The 25,309-nt window shown below is 36.8% G+C and overlaps 1 protein-coding gene across 4 annotated transcripts in view; it reads left to right on the forward strand.

Moving 5' to 3' along the window:
- sgms1b (sphingomyelin synthase 1b) overlaps positions 1-24,930 on the forward strand; it is a 46,815-nt gene extending 21,885 nt beyond the window's left edge. Inside the window, exons 1-6 of one of the 4 annotated variants that reach the window (XM_052113140.1) lie at positions 3,963-4,025; positions 13,350-14,156; positions 16,272-16,389; positions 19,872-20,025; positions 20,203-20,369; positions 23,149-24,930. In XM_052113140.1, the coding sequence (XP_051969100.1) occupies positions 13,495-14,156; positions 16,272-16,389; positions 19,872-20,025; positions 20,203-20,369; positions 23,149-23,322 (1,275 nt within the window). In that variant the 5' untranslated portion in view covers positions 3,963-4,025; positions 13,350-13,494 and the 3' untranslated portion in view covers positions 23,323-24,930. Of the gene's footprint in view, positions 1-3,962; positions 4,026-12,338; positions 12,602-13,349; positions 14,157-16,271; positions 16,390-19,871; positions 20,026-20,202; positions 20,370-23,148 lie in introns of those variants that run through there. The other 3 variants (XM_052113137.1, XM_052113135.1, XM_052113136.1) reach the window with 3 other exon arrangements.
- The last annotated feature ends 379 nt before the right edge of the window (positions 24,931-25,309 follow it).

The following is a 25,309-nucleotide window of genomic DNA, read 5'->3' on the forward strand; positions in this document are numbered from 1 at the left end:
GTAACAAAATGTACCATCCTCCATCATGGCTGTGTCCAGGGCACTCTCCCTCCCATTGCTCGCCGGTCTAGATTGTGTCCATTTGGTCAAACTACTTCCACATTTCCTTGATGGTTCTGTAGTCACTTTTATTTTATTTTTGTACTTTTCCCTACACTGTTGGTAGGTCCGGTGGTAGCCGTGTGTGGCCAACAGCTGTGACACTTCTTGAGACTTTTCCATTTCACTCATCTCTAACGAGTGGACCGTCTGCACCTCGTTTATTGACCACGGCGTGGTTTTGCGCACAGCCATTTCTTTTTTCACAATTGGAAAGTTGCGTGAACAAATGATACTGTTATCACTGTTGCTAACTTTAAAACTAGCAGGTTGTCACGTGTCGAAAATCCAGTGATGCCGGTAATGACGATTCTCCCTGACCAATCAGTGATCTGATGGGTTTTGACGTCACATTTACGTCTTGTGTATATGGTAGTGTGACAATAAAGTGATTTGATTTGATTTGAAATGTCCCTGATATGTAGTAAATTTGATTTTGTCTCAATATAATCAACATTTTCAGTTAGAAATGACTTTGTGTTGTAAGCGCAAGTCTGATAAAACATTTGTTCTATTTAATAATTTGCATAGTTGGGGAATGTACTTTTAAAAGTGTACTTTATTGATATTTCTGGATGAGAGTGGGAGAGCACATCTGGTGAATGGCGATCTCTTTCACACACGCATACAGCACGGGAGCGCGGGCGAGAGAGTTAAAAATTTACTTTGAAAGAGTGTACTCGGACTAGAGTACACCAACTCTAGTAAATTGTACAATTAATTTAAACATTGATAGCTCATATAATAATTGTATATACAACTTTATCATATTATTTCAATTGATAGAATGTATAATGATTATAGTCTTTTTAAATACACAAATATACACTTTCACATAGTTTCTCATGACAGTTTCTGTTCAGTTCTATTGCTTGTTCTGCACCTGATCAGCCTGAATTTAGCCCACTATTTTTTAAGGCTTATTTGTTTATTATATTTTCTTATAGGTATTTGAGAAAATCGTATTATTTAAACTTCGAGCATTTATATTTCGCATTTTCACCATTTTCAGTCATGCTTTGTCAAGTGTTATTGTATCAAATCGAGATTATATCAAACCGAATCATCAGATGACAATATTTTCCCATCCATAACTTTGATGCACTTATGATGACAGTTGTGGTCACTCTGAACCATCGTTGTATGGAAAACCGCTGCATAAAGATTCATGAAGATTTTATCCTTTTGTGTTCCACAGAAACAAATAATGGCATACGGATTTGGAACACCAAGAGTGAGTAACTGATGACAAAATTGTCTATTTTGAGTGAACTGTTACTTTAAGAACCATAGACTGAATTAATCGATTGTCCTGGGACAATATTATAGACAATTGAAGGCGAGTTTGCAGGCTGTAGAACAGTGAAGAGAAATGCATATTTCATAAACTGAACTTCCTGACCTAAAACCTAATCTTAACCATCAGTGGAGTAAAAATTTTATGTTAGATGGGGAAAATGCAACCTCTAAATAACGCTCATCACTGGGAATGTAAGCATGCTGGAGCCGATGTAAAAATGTCTGATAGGAGATGCAGCTTGTGATGGTTCGGCATAATGTGGCCAATCCTAGGGTACTGGAAATTTTGAAAACAACATTCTGACTTCCCATGTGATGATATTGGGAAAGAATGGCCATGGCTAATTCAACGGCTAGTCTGGTGGAAGTTCCAGAATGGCTAAAATTGCTTAAAACACCTTTAAGTTTGGAATGGAGCACTGAAACCTGTTGAAAAGTGCTGTATCGTTTTAATATTCTCCCCTTTTTGTAGTCGCAGTTGCAGTTATAATTATGTAACGGACAAGCCTCTCGTTCATCAGGAAAGGAGGAAGCGGAACTGGATTAACAATTAACAAGACTTTAATTCCAACATAAAACACTGAACTGAAACTTAACGACACACGTCAACACACTCACAGCTACGTGTTTTTTCTCTGGCATCCCTGGCTCCTCCTTTACCCCTCTCCCGCTGATTGGGCAACTCCGCGCCGGGTATGCAGCCTCTCGGCCCGGCCACACCCATCCTCCTTGTCACACATTATGTTCGGTAAAGAGTATTTCAAAACATTTTATATATGTGTGTAAACCTTGAGAAAGCAGGTGAAAGTGACAATACCAGTGGGAGAATGAGAGATGGCTGTTGTGTTCAGTCTCACACATTCTGTTTGCATTTCATTGTTGGAGAGGCTGGTCTGTAACTTAAAACCACCTCTATAAACAAAGGCAGTCGTAATTCTAAAGAACGGTTAAACAATCATCTGATCTACAGGTGTTTTGGTAGCTTATTTTTACAGAAAAATAGGCTTCATTTTACATGTTTTCTTCTTAGAAAAGGAAAGAATGAAGTATGCAAGGTTCTCAAATAAGTACCAAGTGGGATTTCTAAACTAAAATTCAGCAGTAGTCGTTGTATCTGCATTGCAAACACACGGCATGAGTTAGTTCATATTAAAAGGTTTCACTTATTAATTTCTGCCCTTTTGGGTGTTTTGTGTAACCAAGCAACTAGATAACCGCTTCCTTGAGTGTTAAACCGCTTCCTTGAGCTTACAATTTTGGACTTACATGAATAATTTTATGTTCCTCTTGAACTTCAGTGCTTGAAATTAGGCACAGTATGTTTGAAAAACAAATTAAGAATATCTGGTAACACTTTACAATAAGGTTCCTTTTGTTAACATTAGTTAATGCATAAGATATCATGAACAAACGATTAACAATATACTTTTTGCAGCATATATTATTCTTTGTTAATGTTGTTTAATAAATATATAATTGTTCATTTTTAGTTCATGTTAGTTCATAGTGCAATAACTAATGGTAAGAAATTTTTTTGATTTAAAAAATGTATTGGGAGATGCTGAAATTAAAGGAATATTCCGGGTTCAGTACAAGTTAAGCTCAATTGACAGCATTTGTGGCAAAATGTTGATTTACCCTAAACATTATTTTGACTCGTCCCTCATTTTCTCAAAAAAAAAAAAAAAGAGAAAATCAAGGTTACAGTGAGGCATTTACAATGGAAGTGAATGGGGGCCAATTTTTGGAAAGCACTTGCATTGAAAAGCACTTAAATAAATTCATCAGTTGAAATGTGTGTATTATTTAAGCTGTAAAGTTGTTTAAATTTACATTTTTACAGTCATTTTTGGGTTTGTTGACATTACATCATCATGGCAACAGAGTTGTAAAATCGACTATAACTTTGCACAGAAAAGGTTAGAAAGTGATTTTATCCCACTAAAATAATGTTAACATGCATATTGTTTATGTCCTGTGGCTATTTTTCTATTTTAAATGACTTAATTTACCCATTAACTTCCATTGTATGTACCTCGCTGTAACCCATATATCGCTTTTTTTAAAGGAGGAACGAGTCGAAAATAAATTGTCAATCAACATTATGCTACAAATGAGGTCGATTGAGCTCAGCTTGTGTTGAACCCGGAATATTCTTGTAACATTAACTAAGATTAATAAATGTTTAATAAGTATTGTTAATTCATGTTAACTAATGTTGTTAGCTAATGTAAACAAATAGAACCGCATTTTTTAAGAAAGTATTATTTTAGTTTTGTATTTATTTTTATGGATGAGTTGGAGTGGATAGTGAATGAAACACAAATTTGAAACTGTATATTTTCATATGAAAGGGACCCAGAGCAATATACAATCAGGGGTCTGAGAATTCCTCGCTATGGCCCTGGATAGTCTATTGTATACTGTCGCAATAAACACTTGGGCAATGGCAGTCCAGTGAAGAATGTGACATGAGAGGAAGCAGGGGAGAAATGAGAAAGGTCTTTTCTGTGACCACAGAGTGTGCGCTTGTGGATGGGAGGAGCTAAACTGAAAGTTTAGATGTTAAAAATGATCAAACATTTACAGTTTGCTGTTACAGCAAGACGAGAGTGAATAGGACCGAGGTAAGGTTAAAACTAAAAATAAATAATGATTGTATGCGTTTGTGTGCGGATGTGTAAGTGAATGCTCATATTTGGTATTTCTCACAGTATTTGAATAAGGACAGATAGATTATAAGGTCAACAGTCTTCTTTTTAAAATGAATTGATCTTACTGGTTGAGTTCATAGATTGCCATGTAAACAAACTGTGAGTTCATAAACAGTTTTTTTTTTTTTGGACACTGTATGATTATTGTTTGACAGTTATTATAGTCTTTGAACAGCTGAGCAGTTATTCTCCGTAAAATCCAATGCCTGGAGTTAATGTATAGCTTGACTCAAATTAGTTAATGTTGCATGGAAGCACATGGGGTAGTATAACTGAGCAGATGACCTTCTACAATGTGATGAATGTTTTGGAAATGATATGTGATCAGATTTTCCATTCTCTAACAGAGTTTCACGTCTGAATTTAGGCTATAGTTGCTGTCGCACATTAGGTCAAAATGTTCACACAGGAAGTCTGAGTGTTGCTTCCTAATGTTCCAGTATCCTGATATTGGCCTGTTATGCCGAGGAGCTGACAAGCACTATCTCCTCCTCCTTTCTTTTGTGGAACTCTAAAAAGAAGTCTTTTGAGGGTTTATGTGCCATACTGTTAGCGAATAGTGACTCTGGTCTGCCAAGTATTCGATACGATTCATGCACTATATTTTACAATCACTTTGTGCGATGAACTGAATGAAATGAAGTTGATATTAACTCTCAAATCAAATCATATGATTACTGGCTGACCGAAATGGGTTTTTCAATTGATAATACCAATAAGTAGAGAGCACGATAGCCGATGGTTGATATAAATGTCGATAAACGTAATATAATTCAACAACAGCAAATGAGATATGTACAAAATTTCAAAAGTGAAACCAAATTATAATTTTTTTTTATGCAATATTTACTTTTAGTACATTTCGGAACTTTCATAAGAGAAAGCACTTCTGTTATTAAATGGCTTGGCTGATATACCGGTCTATGATACCTCTATGATGAATTAAATACTTAAATATAATTAGGTGGCTTTTATCACATCTTATATCTGAGATGTCCATTGCACTATAATTATCTATTTCAAGGGCAATAAGGAACTGAAATGCTCTTAGCTATCCTTCCGAAAAACTATAAAATCCAGTCTCATCAAACCATATATGTTAACATTTTTATTTGTTTTTCTCTTTTGCAACATGTACTGAAATTGCTGTGGTTTGCCTTGCATTTTTAGTGATCATGATCATCCTTGGGTTTTGACCACATTGCTGGTTTAAATGGATTACTCATTCAAAGTCGTGTCTGAAGGCACTAAATCTACCCATAATAATCTTACCACAGTTACTAGTTTGCTCATATCTCTGAGAAATTGCGTAGTAGTCATTGAAACATGCATTGGATCTAATGATATGCCATATAACATGACTCTAAGGAGGCAGACTAAATCAGCCTTGAGCACTTTATTAAGTCATTAGTCACAAGTTACCACTGGCGCTTGACTTTAACTGTCACAATCTCGGCCTGGTTTTCTTGAGCTGCGTGGAAGAATGGCTTCTGTACACATGCCGCTTGAAACACCACCTGAATACAAAGTGTTGTGTTTTTATTATGGCGCTCAATCAATATTATTATTGTTATTATTATTGTTATTATTATTATTATTATTATAAAAATGATTTTATTATTAATAAAAAAAATAATTGTAGTTAACATGTTAACGCATTAAGTAAAAACAAGCAATTTTTTTTTATAATAATAGGATTGTGTGTAATTTATTATTTTTATTTTTTTCATTTTTGTTGATGAAACTTAGCTGGTGTTTCTATGATTTACTATTTTGCTTGCGGAGTCACTTGAGCTGTGTATTGATTTGAGCTGATGACCTGAGATTTTTTAAATCTAGGGCGATTAGTTTGTTTATATATATGCGCTTTGGATAAAAGCGTCTGCCAAATGCATAAATGTAAATATATATATATATATGCACATATACACACTGGTGGCCAAATGTTTGGAATAATGTATAGATTTTGCTTTTTCGGAATGAAATTGGTACTTTAATTCACCAAAATGGCATTCAGCTGATCACAAAGTATAGGGAGGACATGACTGATGTAAAAAAAACATCATCATAACTATGTTTATCAAATCTAGACAGCAGCCATCACTCCAACACCTTATCCTTGAGTAATCATGCTAATTTGGTACTAGACAATCAGTTGCCATTATATCAAACACAGATGAATGCTATTTGGTTTGTTAAATGAAGCTTAACATTGTCTTTGTGTTTGTCTTTGAGTTGCCAGAGTATGCAATAGACTTGCATGTCTTGAGGTCAATATTAGATCAAAAAACTGCTTTCTGTAGAAACTCGTCAGTCAATCATTGCTTTGAGGAAAGAAGGCTGTAACAATGCTTGAATTTGGCAAAAAAAAAACAACTGAAGATTTCATAGAAAGTGTGTACACTACAGTCTTCAAAGTCAAAGGACAACTGGCTCTAACAAGAACAGAAAGAGATGTGGAAGGCCAGATGTACAACTAAACAAGAGGATAAGTACATCAGAGTCTCTAGTTTGAGAAATAGATGCCTCACATGTCCTCAGCTGACAGCTTCATTGAATTCTACCCACTCAACACAAGTTTCATGTACAACAGTAAAGAGAAGACTCAGAGGTGCAGGTCTTTATATCTCAAATGCAGTTATATTTAATGCGTTATAGCTTTATTAAAGTTCACATAATACAGAAGCAGATCATGTAAATAACTATATACTCCGAAACTGGATTTCTCTGTACGGTCAACGCCTCTTCCATGAGTTGCGCAAATGTCCCGAACAAAGGGGGAGAGAATGAAACTGCATCCGACTGATACACACTCTGTCGCGGGGATGCTCGTCCCTCAAGCACTGCTAGATTAGAACGAGATGGCTCACGACTTATTGAATCATAATATATGTCACTGTGCATTTCTTATCGTGGGAGTTGTTTTTTTTGTGAGTTAATGATGGATTGAAGTGAACAGAAAGGTGAAAGAGAGGGTAGTCTTCACCCCCACTAAACACCGCAACAAAATACGTTTTTGATTTGTTTTTGTTTTGGCTTGTTTTCCAATAGAAATATCTAAAAGGCTTTAAAACAACCTGTATTTACTTTAACAGCTATAATGCAGAAAAAAAATATTCTTAGAATGTTATATTAAATATGAAAATATTTTAAAATATCTACAAATCCTTAAAAAAAGATGCAATCACCTGAGAAGCAGCATATACAATATTTAGACTTGCTTTTAGAGAATAGATCTCGAATATAAGTATATTTTGTCTTAACTGCACTCACAGAAGTATAACAAAGTGAAAAAATACACTTATATACAAAATACATGAATATTTAAGATAAATTATCTCAAAGCAAGTCTAAATATCTGATATGTTGCTTCTCAGTTAAATGTATCTTTGTTTTAAGGATTCTTAGACAATTGTAAATGAAAAAACAAGACAAAAACACTTGATAACAATATAAATTTTTGCAGTAAATTTCTTTAAGAATTAAACTTAATAAAATGTTTTTGTTCCCCTTTATTTCAGTGAATGTCATTTAGAAGAGTATTTTTAAAAGATGATTTTGTCCTCTTTATTGTTAGTAAGCACGTTTAATCCAATATTTTAAGTCGGGACACAAGCTGAATAATCGGTTAAGAATTAATGATTAATCGGTGCAATAATCGGCGAATAGTTGAATAATCGTTCTATAATCATTAGATTAATCGGTTATCAAAATAATCGTTAGTTGCTGCCCTACTGCATGTGGAGGATTTTCTTTTTTATGAGAACTCTGAAGTAGTTTAAGAAGTTCTGAACATTTCTTTTTCAAATTGTAATTTTCACATTATTAATGTCCTGACTATACATTGTGAATAAAAGTTGAATAAAAGTACCAATGTCTTTCCATAAAGGCAAAATCTGTACATTATTCCAAACTTCATCCACAGCCCTCTACATTGCAAGTAAATCACTCGTATACGTGACTAAATTTCACACTATGCGACTAAAATGTGTCCGTTATTAGCCACTGGGTTGTAAATGTTCCGATTTTACTCTCCAGAGATTGAGTTGTTTAGTGGCAAAGAAGAACTTAAGCAATACAATCCTTTTACTGAATATAAAGTTGTTGATTAAGAAGCTGGATTCAGCCTGATCTTGTACTGCGTGTTTTGTCTCTTGAGCTCTCTGAAGGAAATTGACCTTATTTGGCTGCAGTGGGTCTGAATCTGTCATGAGCGTGCAGTTACCATCCCTTAAGTGGAGCCATGAAATCTCATTGACATTGCATTTAACGATGCCAACTCTGAATTTGATTTAACTTTTCTCCGGACTGTTTTCACAGCATTCTATATTGTACAGCATGGCTAGAAACCAGTAAGGCACCTGTTGGACGTCTGTTTGAAGGTAAAATTGTTGCAAAACTCGAGAGCGTGTAGATTTGAATTTGAGAACTTGTACAAATAATATTTGTACACTCAAGTCAATACACATAATACAAGTCAAGTTTCCTTTTGGTTCGTTCCATGTTCTGTTTGTCCAAAGATGAGATCCATACATTCGTTTCATGTCTCTTTTAATATCCTTTCTGTACAGTCAGTTGCTGGTAAAAAAAGTTAAAACATAAAAATAAAAAAAAAACATTCTAATCATACATAGCATGGAAAAGGGAAAAACTACTGTGCGACTTCTCTCTCGTTAAATTGCTCGGCACTCATTCAACCGAAAATAGTGGCTTGTGGAGCTGCCGTTCACTAAAAGAGACAGTAAAAATTTAGTGCTTGTTATACAGTACATAGCAAAGTAAACTCAATGTAAATCTCACACGTGCATATAAACAAACATGTAACGACATGTAGTAAATTTAATAAATGTGTAAATACATAAAAGGCACAATCATACATTATGAAATATTTTAATTTCAAACGTCACTGTAAATATTAAAGAATGTAACAAATAGGCTAGTGCCACATCTATACAGTGCTTTTGTCATTATTTTTTTTTTTAAAGTACCACATTAATTATTATTTTATATGTAATTTTTTTCATTAGGTTCCAACTGGTGAATATTTATACAACATACAACAGCTTGTTGCAACAGCTTTTATGATAATTACCAATGCAATTTCATGACAGCATATACATTGATAGAATGTGAAATGCACATGCTGAAGTGTGATTTAGAATGATCAAAACCAAAATATGAAAAGAAAATGTACAATATTCTGTACCATGTTGCGTGAAGTCACACTCACCTAAAGGATTATTAGGAACACCTGTTCAATTTCTCATTAATGCAATTATCTAATCAACCAATCACATGGCAGTTGCTTCAATGCATTTAGGGGTGTGGTCCTGGTCAAGACAATCTCCTGAACTCCAAACTGAATGTCAGAATGGGAAAGAAAGGTGATTTAAGCAATTTTTAGCGTGGCATGGTTGTTGGTGCCAGACGGGCCGGTCTGAGTATTTCACAATCTGCTCAGTTACTGGGATTTTCACGCACAACCATTTCTAGGGTTTACAAAGAATGGTGTGAAAAGGGAAAAACATCCAGTATGCGGCAGTCCTGTGGGCTGAAAATGCCTTGTTAATGCTAGAGGTCAGAGGAGAATGGGCCGACTGATTCAAGCTGATAGAAGAGCAACTTTGCCTGAAATAACCACTCGTTACAACCGAGGTATGCAGCAAAGCATTTGTGAAGCCACAACACGCACAACCTTGAGGCGGATGGGCTACAACAGCAGAAGACCCCACCGGGTACCACTCATCTCCACTACAAATAGGAAAAAGAGGCTACAATTTGCAAGAGCTCACCAAAATTGGACAGTTGAAGACTGGAAAAATGTTGCCTGGTCTGATGAGTCTCAATTTCTGTTGAGACATTCAGATGGTAGAGTCAGAATTTGGTGTAAACAGAATGAGAACATGGATCCATCATGCCTTGTTACCACTGTGCAGGCTGGTGGTGGTGGTGTAATGGTGTGGGGGATGTTTTCTTGGCACACTTTAGGCCACTTAGTGCCAATTGGGCATCGTTTAAATGCCACGGCCTACCTGAGCATTGTTTCTGACCATGTCCATCCCTTTATGGCCACCATGTACCCATCCTCTGATGCTACTTCCAGCAGGATAATGCACCATGTCACAAAGCTCGAATCATTTCAAATTGGTTTCTTGAACATGACAATGAGTTCACTGTACTAAAATGGCCCCCACAGTCACCAGATCTCAACCCAATAGAGCATCTTTGGGATGTGGTGGAACGGGAGCTCGTGCCCTGGATGTGCATCCCACAAATCTCCATCAACTGCAAGATGCTATCCTATCAATATGGGCCAACATTTCTAAAGAATGCTTTCAGCACCTTGTTGAATCAATGCCACGTAGAATTAAGGCAGTTCTGAAGGCGAAAGGGGGTCAATCACAGTATTAATATGATGTTCCTAATAATCCTTTAGGTGAGTGTGTGTGTGATTTTTTTTATGTATATATATATATATATATATATATATATATATATATATATATATCTCATACACAGTATCTCACAAAAGTGAGTACACCATTCACATTTGTGTAAATATTTGATATCATCTTTTCCTGTGACAACACTGAAGAAATACAGCTAGTGAGTATACAGCTTGTATAACAGTTTGAATTTGCTGTCCCCTCAAAATAACTCAACACACAGCCATTAATGTCTAAACCGCTGGTTAAACCTAGTTCAAATCCTAGTTATTGTTTCAGTAAATTGGCCAATTTTTGTCATTGTGTGATCCGTACTGGTCAACTGGTTAGATATTTTTTCACCATGGCAGTCAACCCTGGAAATGTTTGTCATGGACAAATTTCATTTTTATTCAACTTTTTTGTTGACACTGACTGCTTAATGTACTATACAAGAATTACAGTTTTGTCTAGCTGAATGTTAATGTGTATCACACTGAGTTTTTAGATATTGATTTTAACAGTATGTAAAAGTTTACTGGGAAAGGTCAATACTGTACAATACTGTAGTACACATAAAAAGGATATTCACTTCTGTATACATTTATTTTTGCAGCAATGTATTACATGTAAGAAATGTGTAAAAATGGACATGCAAATGTGTTTTACGTGTAAATGTGTTTTACATGTAAAGTCGTATATAGTAAACAGAAAATTGCCACAAAAAAATAAACAAACCCTGCAACAATTCCATCATTGTGTACATGTCATAGATATTTATGGAATATATATGCATGTCTGACAGATTTTGATAATTGAATGGATCATTTTGCATGTGATGGTTCACATGATGTAAGAATGTTTAGAAGTTGTGAAGAGTGCGACAGTTTCACTGAGAATCAACTCCATGTGCACTTAGTTATTGTGCAAATTGTAGCCGATTGTGCAAATTGTAGCCGATTGTACATTCTCTTTTGCACACATGCCAAAACACGTGCCATTTGCTTAAATGAATAAGAAATTCAAATCTGGTGTGAACAAGAAACTAATTGTTCAGAGATGTGAACTAAATGTTTTGAAGAAAAATAAATATTCACATTCGAGAACTGAGCCAAAGTGATTGAACTTTAATATTTATTCTGTTACATTATGATTGCCCAATAGACCTAACTGATTTGCTGGTAAGTCTATGCAAAATCAGGCTCGGGTCATGAATATTAAATAGATGTAATGTTGAATGTATCTAGAAGGTCACCAAGCAACACAAACTTTTAACAAAGATTGAAACAAGATTGAAATCCTAATCTTAAGTATAAAACTTTTGGTTCGAAGCTTATCCCTCACCGTTGTGATGAAAATTTTCCTTAGACTTACATTGAAGGAGGGATTTTAGCCATACCTAAGGACCAGAAAATTATAATATTGGGCCAGAAAGTTAAGCTTACCAAGCACATAGCAATGCCCTGGTAACCACCCACAACACTGTAACAGTGTACCAGTTTTGGAGTCTCCAATCTAGATAAATATCTAATTTATTATTCAATAAAATGTATAAAACGGATCTTGTTTTATTAGTTTTGGTGAAAATAGTTGTGGTGAAAAGTTTTTCATTTGGGTCAAAATGATCTTACTGCAGGGCAACCAATGAGATCCTGGCAGATGCCTTCACTAATGCAAGCCAGATGTTGTCCATGATAGATAGTTCCCTTCCCCCTACTGTACATATGTAAACAGTTCTGCCACACCCTTAGAAACACAGTTGAGAGCTCCAGGAATTCTTGCAGTTAGACGATGCATGTGGTCTTGATTAGTGTTCCTCTGCTATAGCTCTCTAGCCTTTCAAAGAAGTAACTGCTCTGCTTTTGGTAAATAGAGGAGGATTACAAATAGCAGGCTGTCATACAAGTTCATGTTTGCTGTGTGGACTGTGTAGCTCCGATTTCAAGCAGTTTGGAATTTGTTTTTGTTTTTTGTTAATTTAAATTATGCTGAAAGGGAAGTGAAACTCGTGAGTACAGTTACACGTGATTTGAAAATGACTATCTTGTTTTCCTATATTACATAGTAAGTTTTGTTTCTGTGTTTAACATCTTTGTAAGTGTTAGAAAATGTGAGAAATTTCATGATGGAAAGCAAATGTTCAAGATACATTTGTATTTGACTGCAATGATCATGATAAAAGCAACAGCAAAAACACCATTTGATCTAAAAATGAATGCTTAAATACTTGAAATGAGTTTTGTAGGCAAATCTAAAATGTGCGTACATGCATAATTCTTTACAAAAATATATATTTTTCTTTCTTTTTTTTTATCACATCCTGACAGTGAAGGAAAAGCTTACAGCTCTCTAGATTACGGCTCTGCACATTTTGGTCATTTTCTCAAACAAGCTAAAATGTAAGATCGCTTTGATTTGGAATTTTTTTTATCACTAAATAATTCCCTTTTGGGATGTCAAAAGTACCAGTACTTCGGTACCTAGTTGGTACTAAAATAAAAAAGATGTCACAATACCAGTGTTTCTGGTAGTACAGAGCACCGCCTCAATTCGATACCAGCACACAGTCGTGACATACCAAATTCCCATATTTCCATTTGTGTTATTTTTAGTTTTCATGACTTAAGCATTATTATTAAATGTGAACATAATAGTAATAATAAAGAGTTGATGTGTGCAACCTTTTATCTGTCAGTACAAGTTGAAGTTAATTAGAAAATGTGGCACCGAAAAACATGGGCCAAAGTCCAATAAGCCCAAAGTAGATTGCTCTCAAAATAGGCTAATTCTGCTTTTGTCTTCTCTTTCACAGAACATACATTTATAAGGTGGCAGCAAGGCAAAATCGCACATCATATTTGGATTAAACATCTGGAACTTGTGAGCCAGCCCTTCCCAACCCTTTACAAGTAATAAGCAGCATGGTTGAAGAAGAACTCTGTGTTTTATAGCACAATATGGCTATGTCTATTCTCCATCAAGTTTCTACAGTCGCAACGGCTGATATGAATAAAGTCGTGTTGTGGTCGCGGGAGGAAGTTTCTCTCTGGCTTAAGGATCAGGGGTTGCAGGAGTACTTGGAACCTTTGCAGAACTGCGATGGACCAACTTTGTTAAATCTCACTACAGACGACTTCAAGAGGCCACCCCTTTCCAGGGTCACATCAGATGGTGGCAGGCAGCTCTTGGACAAGATTGATACTCTTAAAATCGTGCATCACATTGACATGCACAAGAATGGACATGCTAACGGGCACATGGTCTTGAATCATGATGGGAATGCCGGGAGCGCCAGCAAGGCTCAACGGAATGGCATGGTGAATGGCTTCCATAAGGAACTGGTGCAGATTCCCATACCAGAACCAGCCTCTCCACCGTTTCCTACGGAATGGGGAAAGACGGCTGTTGCCCTTGTCTATGCCTTATGCTGCTTCGTCTTTACCACCATCATTATATCTGTGGTCCATGAACGTGTGCCTCCTAAGGAGGCAACTCCACCACTTCCGGACAAGTTCTTTGACTTTTTTGACCGAGTGGAGTGGGCTTTCTCTGTATGTGAGATTAATGGAATGATTCTCATGGTTCTGTGGATTATACAGTGGAGTCTCTTAAAACACAAGTGAGTGGTTACTGAATATCATGTATGTATGTGTATTACTGGATGTTCAGGAAAAAAAAAAATAATTAATTTGACATTTAAGCCACTCTTAAATGTGTATGAAACCTTTGCACTCTGCTAGGACACCTGTGTGAACTTGAGGAGTACTGTCTTCATACAGCCACTACAAAGCACTTAAATGTGTTGGTTGCAAAAATGGTTCAGAAAAGTGGAATCAGTTTTGAGACTAGGTCAAGCATCTTTAGCATAAAAAGTGTTTATATTTTGTTACCTGATGCGATGGCATTCTTACTTTTGTGTGACTTAATGCTGAAGTGTGTAACGTTTTCAATATTAAAGGGTTAGTTCACCCAAAAAATGACAATTCTCTAATTATTTACTCACCCTCATGATATGCCAGCTGTGTATGACTTTCTTTCTTCACCAGAACACATTTGGAGAAAGTGTGAAAAATATCTCAGCTTAGTAGGTCCTTAAAATGCAAGTGGATGGTGATCCGATATTTGAAGCTCCAAAAATCACAGACAGTCGGCGTAAACGTCATCTGTATAACTACAGCTGTTAAATGAATGTCTTCTACACTTCTACACAATCACTTTTGGTGTGAAAAAGATAAATATTTAAAGCTGCAGTATGTAAGATTCACAAATCCTTGTTATTAATGACACTTGTGGCCGTTAAGTGAACTGCAGCCAGCTTCCTGTTGCTCGTGCACACACTCCATAGGGACACAAGTGAGCGAGCGTCGGCCAAAACAATGACGTAACGTACAAAGAAACTGAACGTAATCTGACAGATGAGGTAGCATAATTAAAATTACACCTTATGATTGTTTTACTACAAACTTTAAGACTAAACTAAAACTACTTATCAGCTAACATAGCACAGTGATAGACACATACAGCTACATACTACCGAACTATACCAGACAGTTTACTGTTGCATTGCACTGTTATGTTGCACTATTGTATGTTTTGTATGTCTCTTTAAAATGCTTTCTTCTATCACCGCTTATAATTCAGACCCAACTTGTCACGGTCTTGTCACTCTGTCAGTCTGGACCGTGACATCATTGTTGTCTGTCTTGTGTTTCGTTTTCTGTCTTTGTGTGTCAGGATCCCGACACCAACCGAAACCGAACCAGACAGGGAAGTCAGGATCCAGACACCATGCTCCGAACATGAAACATGAGACCAACCGAGGAGCGCCTGTCAGGGAAATCACAACCGAATCTATGCATCGTGTGGTGTTTGCCTCACAATGTATGCTCGGGCTAGTGTGAGAATGCACGCCATTGCTTTGTTAGTGTTGGCATGCATTCTCTCATAGTATCTGTCGGTTGGCATGAGTGCATGTGGCCTGTTGTCTTGGCAATATGCACTCATGCCATTGGGGTGTCTGTGTCTTGTGAGAGCACGTGACTTTGTTTTGATTCTGTATTGCCACATGTCTCTCAGTCTTGCGTCTTACCCCGAGCCTCGTTTGCTTAGTATTAGTTAATTAGTCTCACCTGCCCTGCTTGTTAACCTGTTCGATTTCTCTCAATTTAGTCGCCTTTTGTGTGCTGTCCAGTGCCAGTTTGTCTTGTTCTTGTGTTGTGTCGGTCCTGTTCGTTATCTCTTCTGTCGGTTCCGGTTGGTCCTGTCCCCTTTTGGTGTGCGCTGGAGTTTGTACCCATGGGGTTGTTTGTTTGTTTGTTTTGCCTTTTTGGTTGTATAAATAAATCCTTTTGTTTTTAACTCTGTGCTTGGGTCCTGCCTCTGCTGACACAACTATTATGAAGCTACTTCACTAACTTCAGAATCGTGCCAGAAATCTGGATATTCATCTGGGTATTTCTTGAGTACTGTTTTATAAATAATGAAGATTTTGACATACTACCCCATTGGCAAACGGTTTTAGAAATACTATATAGTAGGGTAGTATGAATATTTGGATGGTGCTAATGCTTATTTTTGCAATTCGTTTCTGTTCGGTGGTGCAGAAATTACACACTTCAGCTTTAAGTGTCCAAAAGTGTACTTTTTGGGGGCCACTGCATGGCTTGAGATTCCACTGCTAATGTTTCAATGTGTTTGTAGCAATACAATAAACCTCAATATATTCCTTTCACAGATCTATTATTATTCGACGGTTCTTTTTCATAGTCGGGACACTGTACCTCTACAGATGCATTACAATGTATGTCACTACTCTTCCAGTGCCTGGCATGCACTTCAAATGCTCTCCCAAGGTAAAAAACACCGTATTCTTAACACTTTTTTGACTATTCTTAGGACAAATTATTGTTAGTTCATGTTGATTGCAGTCAGTTCTGTCAGTGCAACTCTCTGAAATGTTTTTTAAAGTGCTGTGTGACAGGGCAGAGGGCGGGGCCGGTCCGTGATGCTGCACACCGGCCCCGTATCAGGCCGATAAAGCCCGAGAGGGATAAAGACGGTTCTCGTCTCCTCCTTTCCCTTATAACCCCTTTACATTGGTGACGCAACCCGGGAAGGAAGAGGCGAAGACCGGCTTGACAATATAAATAAAGTTTAATGATAAACTTAAACAAAAACACACAAACATAAACACATACAGGGCAGCTGCCTGTTCTCTCTTTCTTGAGCTGCCGCCTCCGGACACCTTTATCCATCTCGGGCTTGAACAGCCTGATTAGGGGCCGGGTGGGCAGCATCACGGCCTGGCCCCGCTCTCTGCCTTGCCACATGCTGTCATGGATATTAAAAGTTAGTTGTTTTGGCCTTGGCAGACTAGACCTGTTGCTGCTGGTGCTGCAGCAACAGTACAAAAATGTTATACTGCTAAAAACATACACAGGCATGCTGTGTGGGGCATGTTAGACATTCTGCTACTGCACAAATAATCTTGCTGCTTGCGTTCAGTGCTCAAGCGCTTTGCTAACAATGAAATTTACGTCTAGCATCCTATACACCGACACATAGCGTTTGTGTCTGACTGAAATATACTTTGGGCTTTAGATGCACATGCCCTGAAGCAGATCTAGACAAGTAGAGCTGAGGAGGAGGAGGGTTTCATTGAGGCCAGCCTACCAGCAAATACTATACAAATAGAGAATTGAGGAAGTTGATTTGTTAACTTATTACATGTCAAAGGACCTATCTGCTGGCGCCATATACAGTTTCATGACTGAACCAAAAATCATTTGAATTTCGGGTTCTGACAGAACGATTCTCACAATTAAATGTCTGGGTCATATTTAAATTTACATTTATGCATTTGGCAGATGCTTTTTTCCAAAGCAACTTACAGTGCACTTATTACAGAGACAATCCCCCCAGAGCAACTTGGATTAAGTGTCTTGCTCAAGGACACAATGGTGGTGGCTGTGGGGGTCGAACCAGCAACCTTCTGATTACCAGTGATGTGCTTTAGTCCACTACACCACCACTCATATTTTACCCAAAAAAGAAAATGAATCCTTTTTTTTTTAAGCTTGTTAAGATTTGTTGAATTGTGGCATAACTATAGTGACAATGAAGTATGCTATTTTGTTTTTCATCTGTTTTTCCTTCTATATAACATGGTAACCAATTAAAATTGAGGAAGACAGTTTCATGGAAGAAATGGTTTTGAAGATGATAGGCTTATTTGTACCTTAACTATATTTCTCTGAACATTTATGGGATTTTTTCTTATTGTTACTTGAATAAATACTGTGAATGCGATGATAGCAGGTCTTTATGGACAACATCAAATAATCCTATACTGGGGGAGTGGTTTAGCATGGGGAAAACAAATACCATAGTTACTGTTTCCTTTCTAGGAGTAAATTAAGCTAAATGTTCTGTTCAATTGCTGTTTAAGAAAGACTAAAAATCTAGATCTGATTTTAGCAGTTGCTATTTTTCTTTTAATTTATTTAAATATTATTATTATTATTGTTGTATTTATATTTATTACGTTTTATAATTTTTTTGTGCAAAGACAAGAAAATTAGCTTTTTTTCCCTTTTCAAGGGGAAATAACATTCCACAGGTGTCTCTTATAGTCTTTTTGCTAAATTGCTTGTGTTCACTACATTTATTTTTTTTGATAGCTTATTTTATTTAGTTGGCTGGCGAAATGTTTGCTTTTATTTGAAGCACAAAAATTTCGCATACATTTTGTACTGTTTTTCTTCCACAAAATAGCCGTGTCTTTTGGATTTAATATTATTATTTTATTTTAATTTCAAATAGAATGAATGTGTAACTATGGTAACCAAGATTTGTTTTGGGGCCTCCATGCTGATAGTATCTTTGCTATAGTAAACACTGCACCCACTGGAAGAATGACTCATTTTATTATGATTTTAAGGGATTGTTTAGCATGTATCTGCCATTTGTTGCCATATTACAAGACCACTATGATACAAGACCACTATGCAACTGTGTCTGTGTGTGGGTGTTTGTGTGTGACTCAATTGGGCGAATGGGAGACGATGAGCACACACAAGCTGTACAAGGCAGGAAATGTGCACCACATGACATGTGAGAAACATTTATTATCTAACCCAGCAACTTTTTCACTCTTGTTAGAACCTGCTTTCCTGTTGAATGCAGTTGCTGACAGAAAGTGCAGACATAAAGAGAGAACTTTATTTTCTAGAAGCCAGACAATGTTGTTGTGTTGTGCCTCAAAGGGATTTTATTTTCTCAGCCTCGACATACGTTTAGAGAACCAAAATGCAACAATTAAACAAACTGTATGAAAGGAATTAAAGGGAGAGTTCACTTATAGGGTTAGTTCTCCCAAAAATGAAAATTCTCTGATCATTTACTCCATCATGACATCACAGATGTGCATGACTTCCTTTCTTATGCAAAACACAAATTAAGATTTTTAGAAGAATTTTTCAGCTCCATGTAATTCAATTGAATGGTGGCCAGAACTCTGAAGGTCGAAATATCACATGAAGGCATAGTAAAAGTAATCCATATGACTCCAGTGGTTATGTAATGTCTTTTGAAGCAATCCAAAACATAACACCTTTTTTACTATAAATCTTAACGGCAGTCTCCTTGGCGAACGTGATTTCAAGCTCGATTACACTTCTTGAAATTGTAATCATGCCTAGAGACTGCAATGCAAGATGTACGGTGAAGGAGTTATCTTTTGGTTTGTTCTCGCCCAAAACCGATTGGGTCAATTCAGAAGACATTGATTAAACCACTGAAGTCTTATGGATTACTTTTTAATGCCTTTATGTGATATCTGGACCTTCAGAATTTGGGGCACCATTCACTTGCATTGTAATGACCAGCAGAGCTGAAATATGCTTGTAAAAAATCTTAATTTGTGTTCCACAGAAGAAAGTCATTCACATCTGGGATGGCATGAGGGTGAGTAAACGATAAGAGAATGTACATATTTGTGTGAACTATACTTTTTTTTTTAAATATGTCTTTTTTATTTTTTTCCATGGAACACAAAGGAGATATTTTTTTTTAAAGGATATTCACACAGCTCTTTCGTTGTTATATACTATAAATAAGTGCACTCAATTAAAATAAGGCACTATGAAAGGTAACTGTTGTTGAATAAAAAGCTATATAAACATTCTTAAAAATATATATCCTTTTGTGTTCCTTGGAAACAACTATTAGCACACAGATGAGGGAAAAAAAAGTGTTATTTTTGGGTGAACTGTTCCTTTAAGAAATTAAAGGAGAATGTCATATATGCTGATATATGTCTTTGTTGTCTTGGCAGCTGCATGGTGACTGGGAATCTCAGATACGGAGGGTGATGAAATTGATCGCAGGAGGCGGTTTAACCATCACTGGCTCTCATAACATGTGTGGAGACTACCTGTACAGCGGCCACACAGTCATGCTCACCATTATGTATCTCTTCATGAAAGAGTGTGAGTGAATGCTGCTGTAAGCAACACTGCCCCCTAGTGGATGATAATGGCACATGCTTTGATTATTCAGTCGCCCTGAAAAGTATTCGAACAATTAAGCCCCACTTAAATTACAAATAAATAAATGTAAATAATAGGATATCAATGTGGCATTTCAAAGTGGCTTGTTTCTCACAGATTCTCCTAGAAGGTTCTGGTGGTACCACTGGGGCTGCTGGGTTCTCTGTGCAATAGGACTCTTCTGCATTCTACTTGCTCATGACCACTACACCATTGATGTTGCTGTGGCCTACTTCATCACTACACGCCTCTTCTGGTGGTACCACACTATGGCCAACCAACAAGTATGTCTGTTTATGAATTTGTATCCAGACAGAGCCCTGTCAATAAACACTCAAAAATGGACTCTTGCTGCTTGTTAAAGGGACACTACAGAGAATATCTCTTGTAACTTGTAACCATTATTGAACCATTATTGAGCCATTACGTAAAAAACATAAATTCAATATTGTAAGCCTACAATACTGATTTTGACATTCAGAGATGCTGGGCTAGATTTGGCTGGAAATTTAACAATTATTAGGCAACTGAATTACAAAAATAATTTCTCCCAACTCAATTGTTTATTCTTAATTTTTAGAGTAAGTGCAACAAATAAGTAACACAAAATGACAATTAAATAAAATTTTTGGCCTTTCAAAAATATTCAGTGACCAATATAGCCACCCATCTTTTCAATAACTGCCATGAGCCTTCCATCCATGGAGTCTGTCAGTTTCTTGATCTGTTCACGAGCAACTTTAGCTGAAGCAGCAACCACAGCCTCTCAAATGCTGTTCAAAGAGGTGTTTTGTCTTCCCTCACTGTAAATCTCACGTTTGATAAGGGACCACAAGTTCTCAGTAGGATTTAACTCAGGTGAGGAAGGGGGCAAGTCACTGTTTGGGCATCTTTGAGGCTCTTGCTGGCTAGCCAAGCAGTGGAGTGCTTGGATGCATGTGATGGAGCATTTTCCTGCATAAAGATCATGGCCTTCTTGAATGCTGAGGACTTCTTCCTGTACCACTGCTTGAAGAAAGTACTTTCCAGAAACTGGCAGTAGGTTTGAGAGTTGAGTTTCAGTCCATCTTCAACTTCAAAAGGTCCAGTACCCCTCCTCCACCTTGCTGGCACCTGTCTCGAAGTGGTGCCCTGTCTCCATTAGTGATCCTGCCACGGACCCTTTCATCTGGTCCATCAAGAGTCACTCTCGTTTCAATCTGTCTTTATGTATTTCTTTGCCCAATCTTGACGCTTCAGCTTGTGAATATATTCAGTGGTGGTCATGTGGTGTTCATGTTTCAGCCTTCTTGACCTTGGCCATGTCTCTGAGCACATGACTTTTCTTCTCCACGTGTTTTTGCACCCCAGTTGACTATTCGCAACAAAACGTTTGATTGTAATGAAATGCACACTGCTTCCCACAGTTCGTTTCTGTGCTAGGATGTGCAGTCATATGTCGAGCGTGTACCTCCTGAAAGTGTATATGTCAAGTAGCCATAGAAAGTGGGGTAAAACATTAGTGAAGTTTCGCCCTTTGTTCAAAGGTTACAAGCAGGCAACCGATGCCCTAACCCTGTTCCTAACCATATTGAGCCAGTAAGGCTGAGTATCCTACCATGAACAAATTTTGCTGTTTCGGAAGGAAATTTGTTCTGTAATTCACCAAAGTGGCATTCAACTGATCACAAAGTATAGTCAGGACATTGCTGATGTAAAAAAACAGCACCATCACTATTTGAAAAAAGTTATTTTTTATCAAATCTAGACAGCAGCCATCACTCCAACACCTTATCCTGGAGTAATCATGCTAAATTGCTAATTTGATACTAGAAAATCCCATGCCATTATATAAACACTGCTGAAAGCTGTTTGGTTCGTTAAATGCAGCTTAACATTGTCTTTGTGTTTGTTTTTGAGTTGCCACATTATGCAATAGACTGGCTTGTCTTAAAGTCGATATTAGGTAAAAAATGGCAAAAAAGAAACCGCTTTCTCTAGAAACACATCAGTCAATCATTGTTTTGAGGAATGAAGGCTGCACAAGGCTTGAAACTGCCAACAAACTGAAGATTTCATACAAAGTGGACATTAAAGTCTTCAAAGTGAAAGGACAACTGGCTCTAACAAGAACAGAAAGAGATGTGGAAGATCAGATGTACAAATAAACAAGAGGATAAGAACATCAGAGTGTCTAGTTTGAGAAATAGATGCATCACATGTCCTCAGCTGACAGCTTCATTGAATTCTACCCGCTCAACACCAGTTTCATGTACAACAGTAAAGAGAAGACTCAGTGGTTTCAGGCCTTATGGGAAGAATTGCAAAGAAAAAGCCACTTTTGAAACGGAAAAACTAAAGGAAAAGGTTTGAGTGGGCAAAGAAACAGACATTGGACAACAGATAATTGGAAAAGAGTGTTATGGATCTTAACCCCATTGAGCTTTTGTGGGATCAGTTAGACTGTAAGGTGCATGATAAGTGCCTGACAAAACAGCCACATCTATGGGAAGTGCTACAGGAAGTGTGGGGTGAAATGTCACCTGAGTATCTGGACAAACTGACAGCTAGAATGCCAAGAATCTGCAAAGCTGTCATTGCTGCACATGGAGGATTTTTAAATGAGAACTCGCAAAGTATAGTCAGGACATTAATAATGTGAAAAAGTTACTATTACAATTCGAAAATACATTTCAGAACTTCTTAAACTTTGAAGTAGTTTAAGAAGTTCAGAACATTATTTGCAAATTGTAATAGTAATTGTTCATGTTATTAAGGTCCTGACTATATTTTGCGAGTTCTCATTTAAAAATTGTAAAAGATAAATTTTAAGTTAATTGATAATTCAAAATTATTCATTGCATTATTTTTATCTGTTTTGGTGATTTTGCTTACAAATGTTGCACAGTAAGGTGTGTGTGCGTGCGCGTGTGTGCGTTTATATAATTATTTATTTTTAAAAAGGCTTTATTTAATTGTGTGGTAAAGTTTTCCGTACATTTTAATTAAACTCATTTGAAATGTATTGAAATTTGAGTGAATTTGTTCAATGTATTACTAACCCTCTTCATCTTAATTTTCTAGGCACTAAAAGAGACATCCCAGACCAACTTTTTCACCCGTGTTTGGTGGTACAGATTTTTCCTGTACCTGGAAATGAACGTTTCCACCATCGTCCCTCGTAGCTATCAGAGGCCCTTTTCATGGCGATCGCTGCAGTGGAGTCATGTGAAGTACACACGGATAGACTCCGAATGACTGGGGACATGTCCATATGGACATTGGTCTCAGAAACATGCACCCAAAGTGACGGAACACAAAAACCTGAAGATGGCCTGAAATTGTAGCTAAACCCATTAACACTCCGCTATGAGTCTCAGTCTAACAAAATGATCATCCAAAGCTTCTCTTTCCTCACAGGACTGATTTTAGGATCTTGGATGTAAAGCTTACAATATACAGTTTGTATGGGGTTAAGGTTATAGGAATGGTTCTTACAAAACTATATTTGTGCCATTTAATCATGTTTTTCTAAACCTTGATGACTTAATTTCTTCAGTGGAATAGCCTGGTCGCTCTTTTTAGTGCAGTTGCTATAAATGGCAATTGAGGCTTTCAAGCTTCAAAAAGGACACAAAAAGCTCCATAAAAGTTGCCCTATCTTTGCCAAAGCTATCATATGGCTTCATTATACTTGGAATATATCATACAAATTGTATGGACCACTTTTATGATATTTTTATGCTACTTTTTCCCATTCTGGCTTTCAAAGAGCAGCCTGGATATTCTTTAAAAATTCACCTTTTGTGTTCCATGAAAGAGAGTCATATGGTTTGGCATGACAATGTGAATAACTTGACAATGTGTAGCCTAATTATGTTTGCCCCTGTTTACTGGCAGTAAGCCATCTTTTCCCAAAAAAAATTGTTAGCCCAAATTGAAGCAATGTATTTTCAAATGGGTTTTGTAAAGCATTTCATTTTCTAGTCATTTGCCTAATACGTGCCGTCAGAGTAGGTTTCTATGAATCTGATTTTTATTTTTCAAACTACTGCTTTATTTTTTGTACTTAAAAAAAGCTACAGAAGGCAAATATATGTTCGGATAATCTAACACTCCTCAGTGCCTTAATTGTTTGTATTGATCAGTGTTCTGGCGGTCATCTGTAATAATGTATTTATGTTTGTTGACAATGTCAGTGTTTTGGACTTGATCTGTTATATTCATGGTGGTTGTAACCACCATCTGCTGATCTCTAGTACTACAAGCTTGAAATATTCTCATTGTCACCTGAATGTAACAGTCTGGTTACTTTTCAAAGTGTCTTTCCATGACAGTGTCCTCAAAGCTAATTCAGATGCCCTTAACCAATTCTCTGTTGTAAATTTATTTATTTATGTTTTTGTTGTGTTTATTATTTCACACAGTGGAATATGGAATTATGTTTTGTCAGGTTGTTTCATTCAGACAGTCAGTGCTTTTGACTCTGAGCTCCTGGTCTCTGAGGAGGGGTGTGCTGGTTTGACTGTATGCACAGAGATTCATTTGGAGGGGCTTTATAACTGTTCTTGTTTTGCTGTGTCTTGAATGACAAGAACAATGTGACCCAACCTAAACTCTTCATGAGCCAGATAATCTGTCATAGTGACCACCCAATTCAACAAGCTGCTAATTGTGATTTACTGGTGGGAGGTGTACAGTGTGTCCACTAACAAACAAATAAATTACAATTATTAGCACAAAATGTCTTTGTTTCAGTTTTGTGTGTGTGTGTGTGTGTTTTGTTTTTTGTGTGTGTGCATGTGCGCGTTCATGCATGCTTGTTTGTGTTGTTTTGTTTTGTTACAATGTCCACATGTACACTTGCAGTCAAAGGATTGGACAACAACAAATATTAGCACAACATTGATTTGTTTGTTTTGTGTTTCATATGTTTGTGTTTGTTTTGTTTTGTTTTGTTAGAATGTCCAGTGTAAATTACCTGTCAAATGTTTGTACAACAAAGAAATTACAAATATTAGAACAAAATGGCTTTGTTTCAGTTTTGTTTGTTTTGTTTTATAGGTTTTCTATTTTGTTTTGGGTTTGTTTTGTTACAATGTCCACATGTACACTAACAGTAAAACATTTGGACACACCGATTCATTCTTTAATGCGATTTTTGACCAACAAAAATTCCAGCTCCAACTTTTTTAACAGGAGTTTCCATTGTGTAAATGGTAGTCAGCTGGTAGGAAGCTATGTA

Source organism: Xyrauchen texanus, chromosome 40, assembly GCF_025860055.1.
Source record: "Xyrauchen texanus isolate HMW12.3.18 chromosome 40, RBS_HiC_50CHRs, whole genome shotgun sequence".
NCBI lineage: Eukaryota > Metazoa > Chordata > Actinopteri > Cypriniformes > Catostomidae > Xyrauchen > Xyrauchen texanus.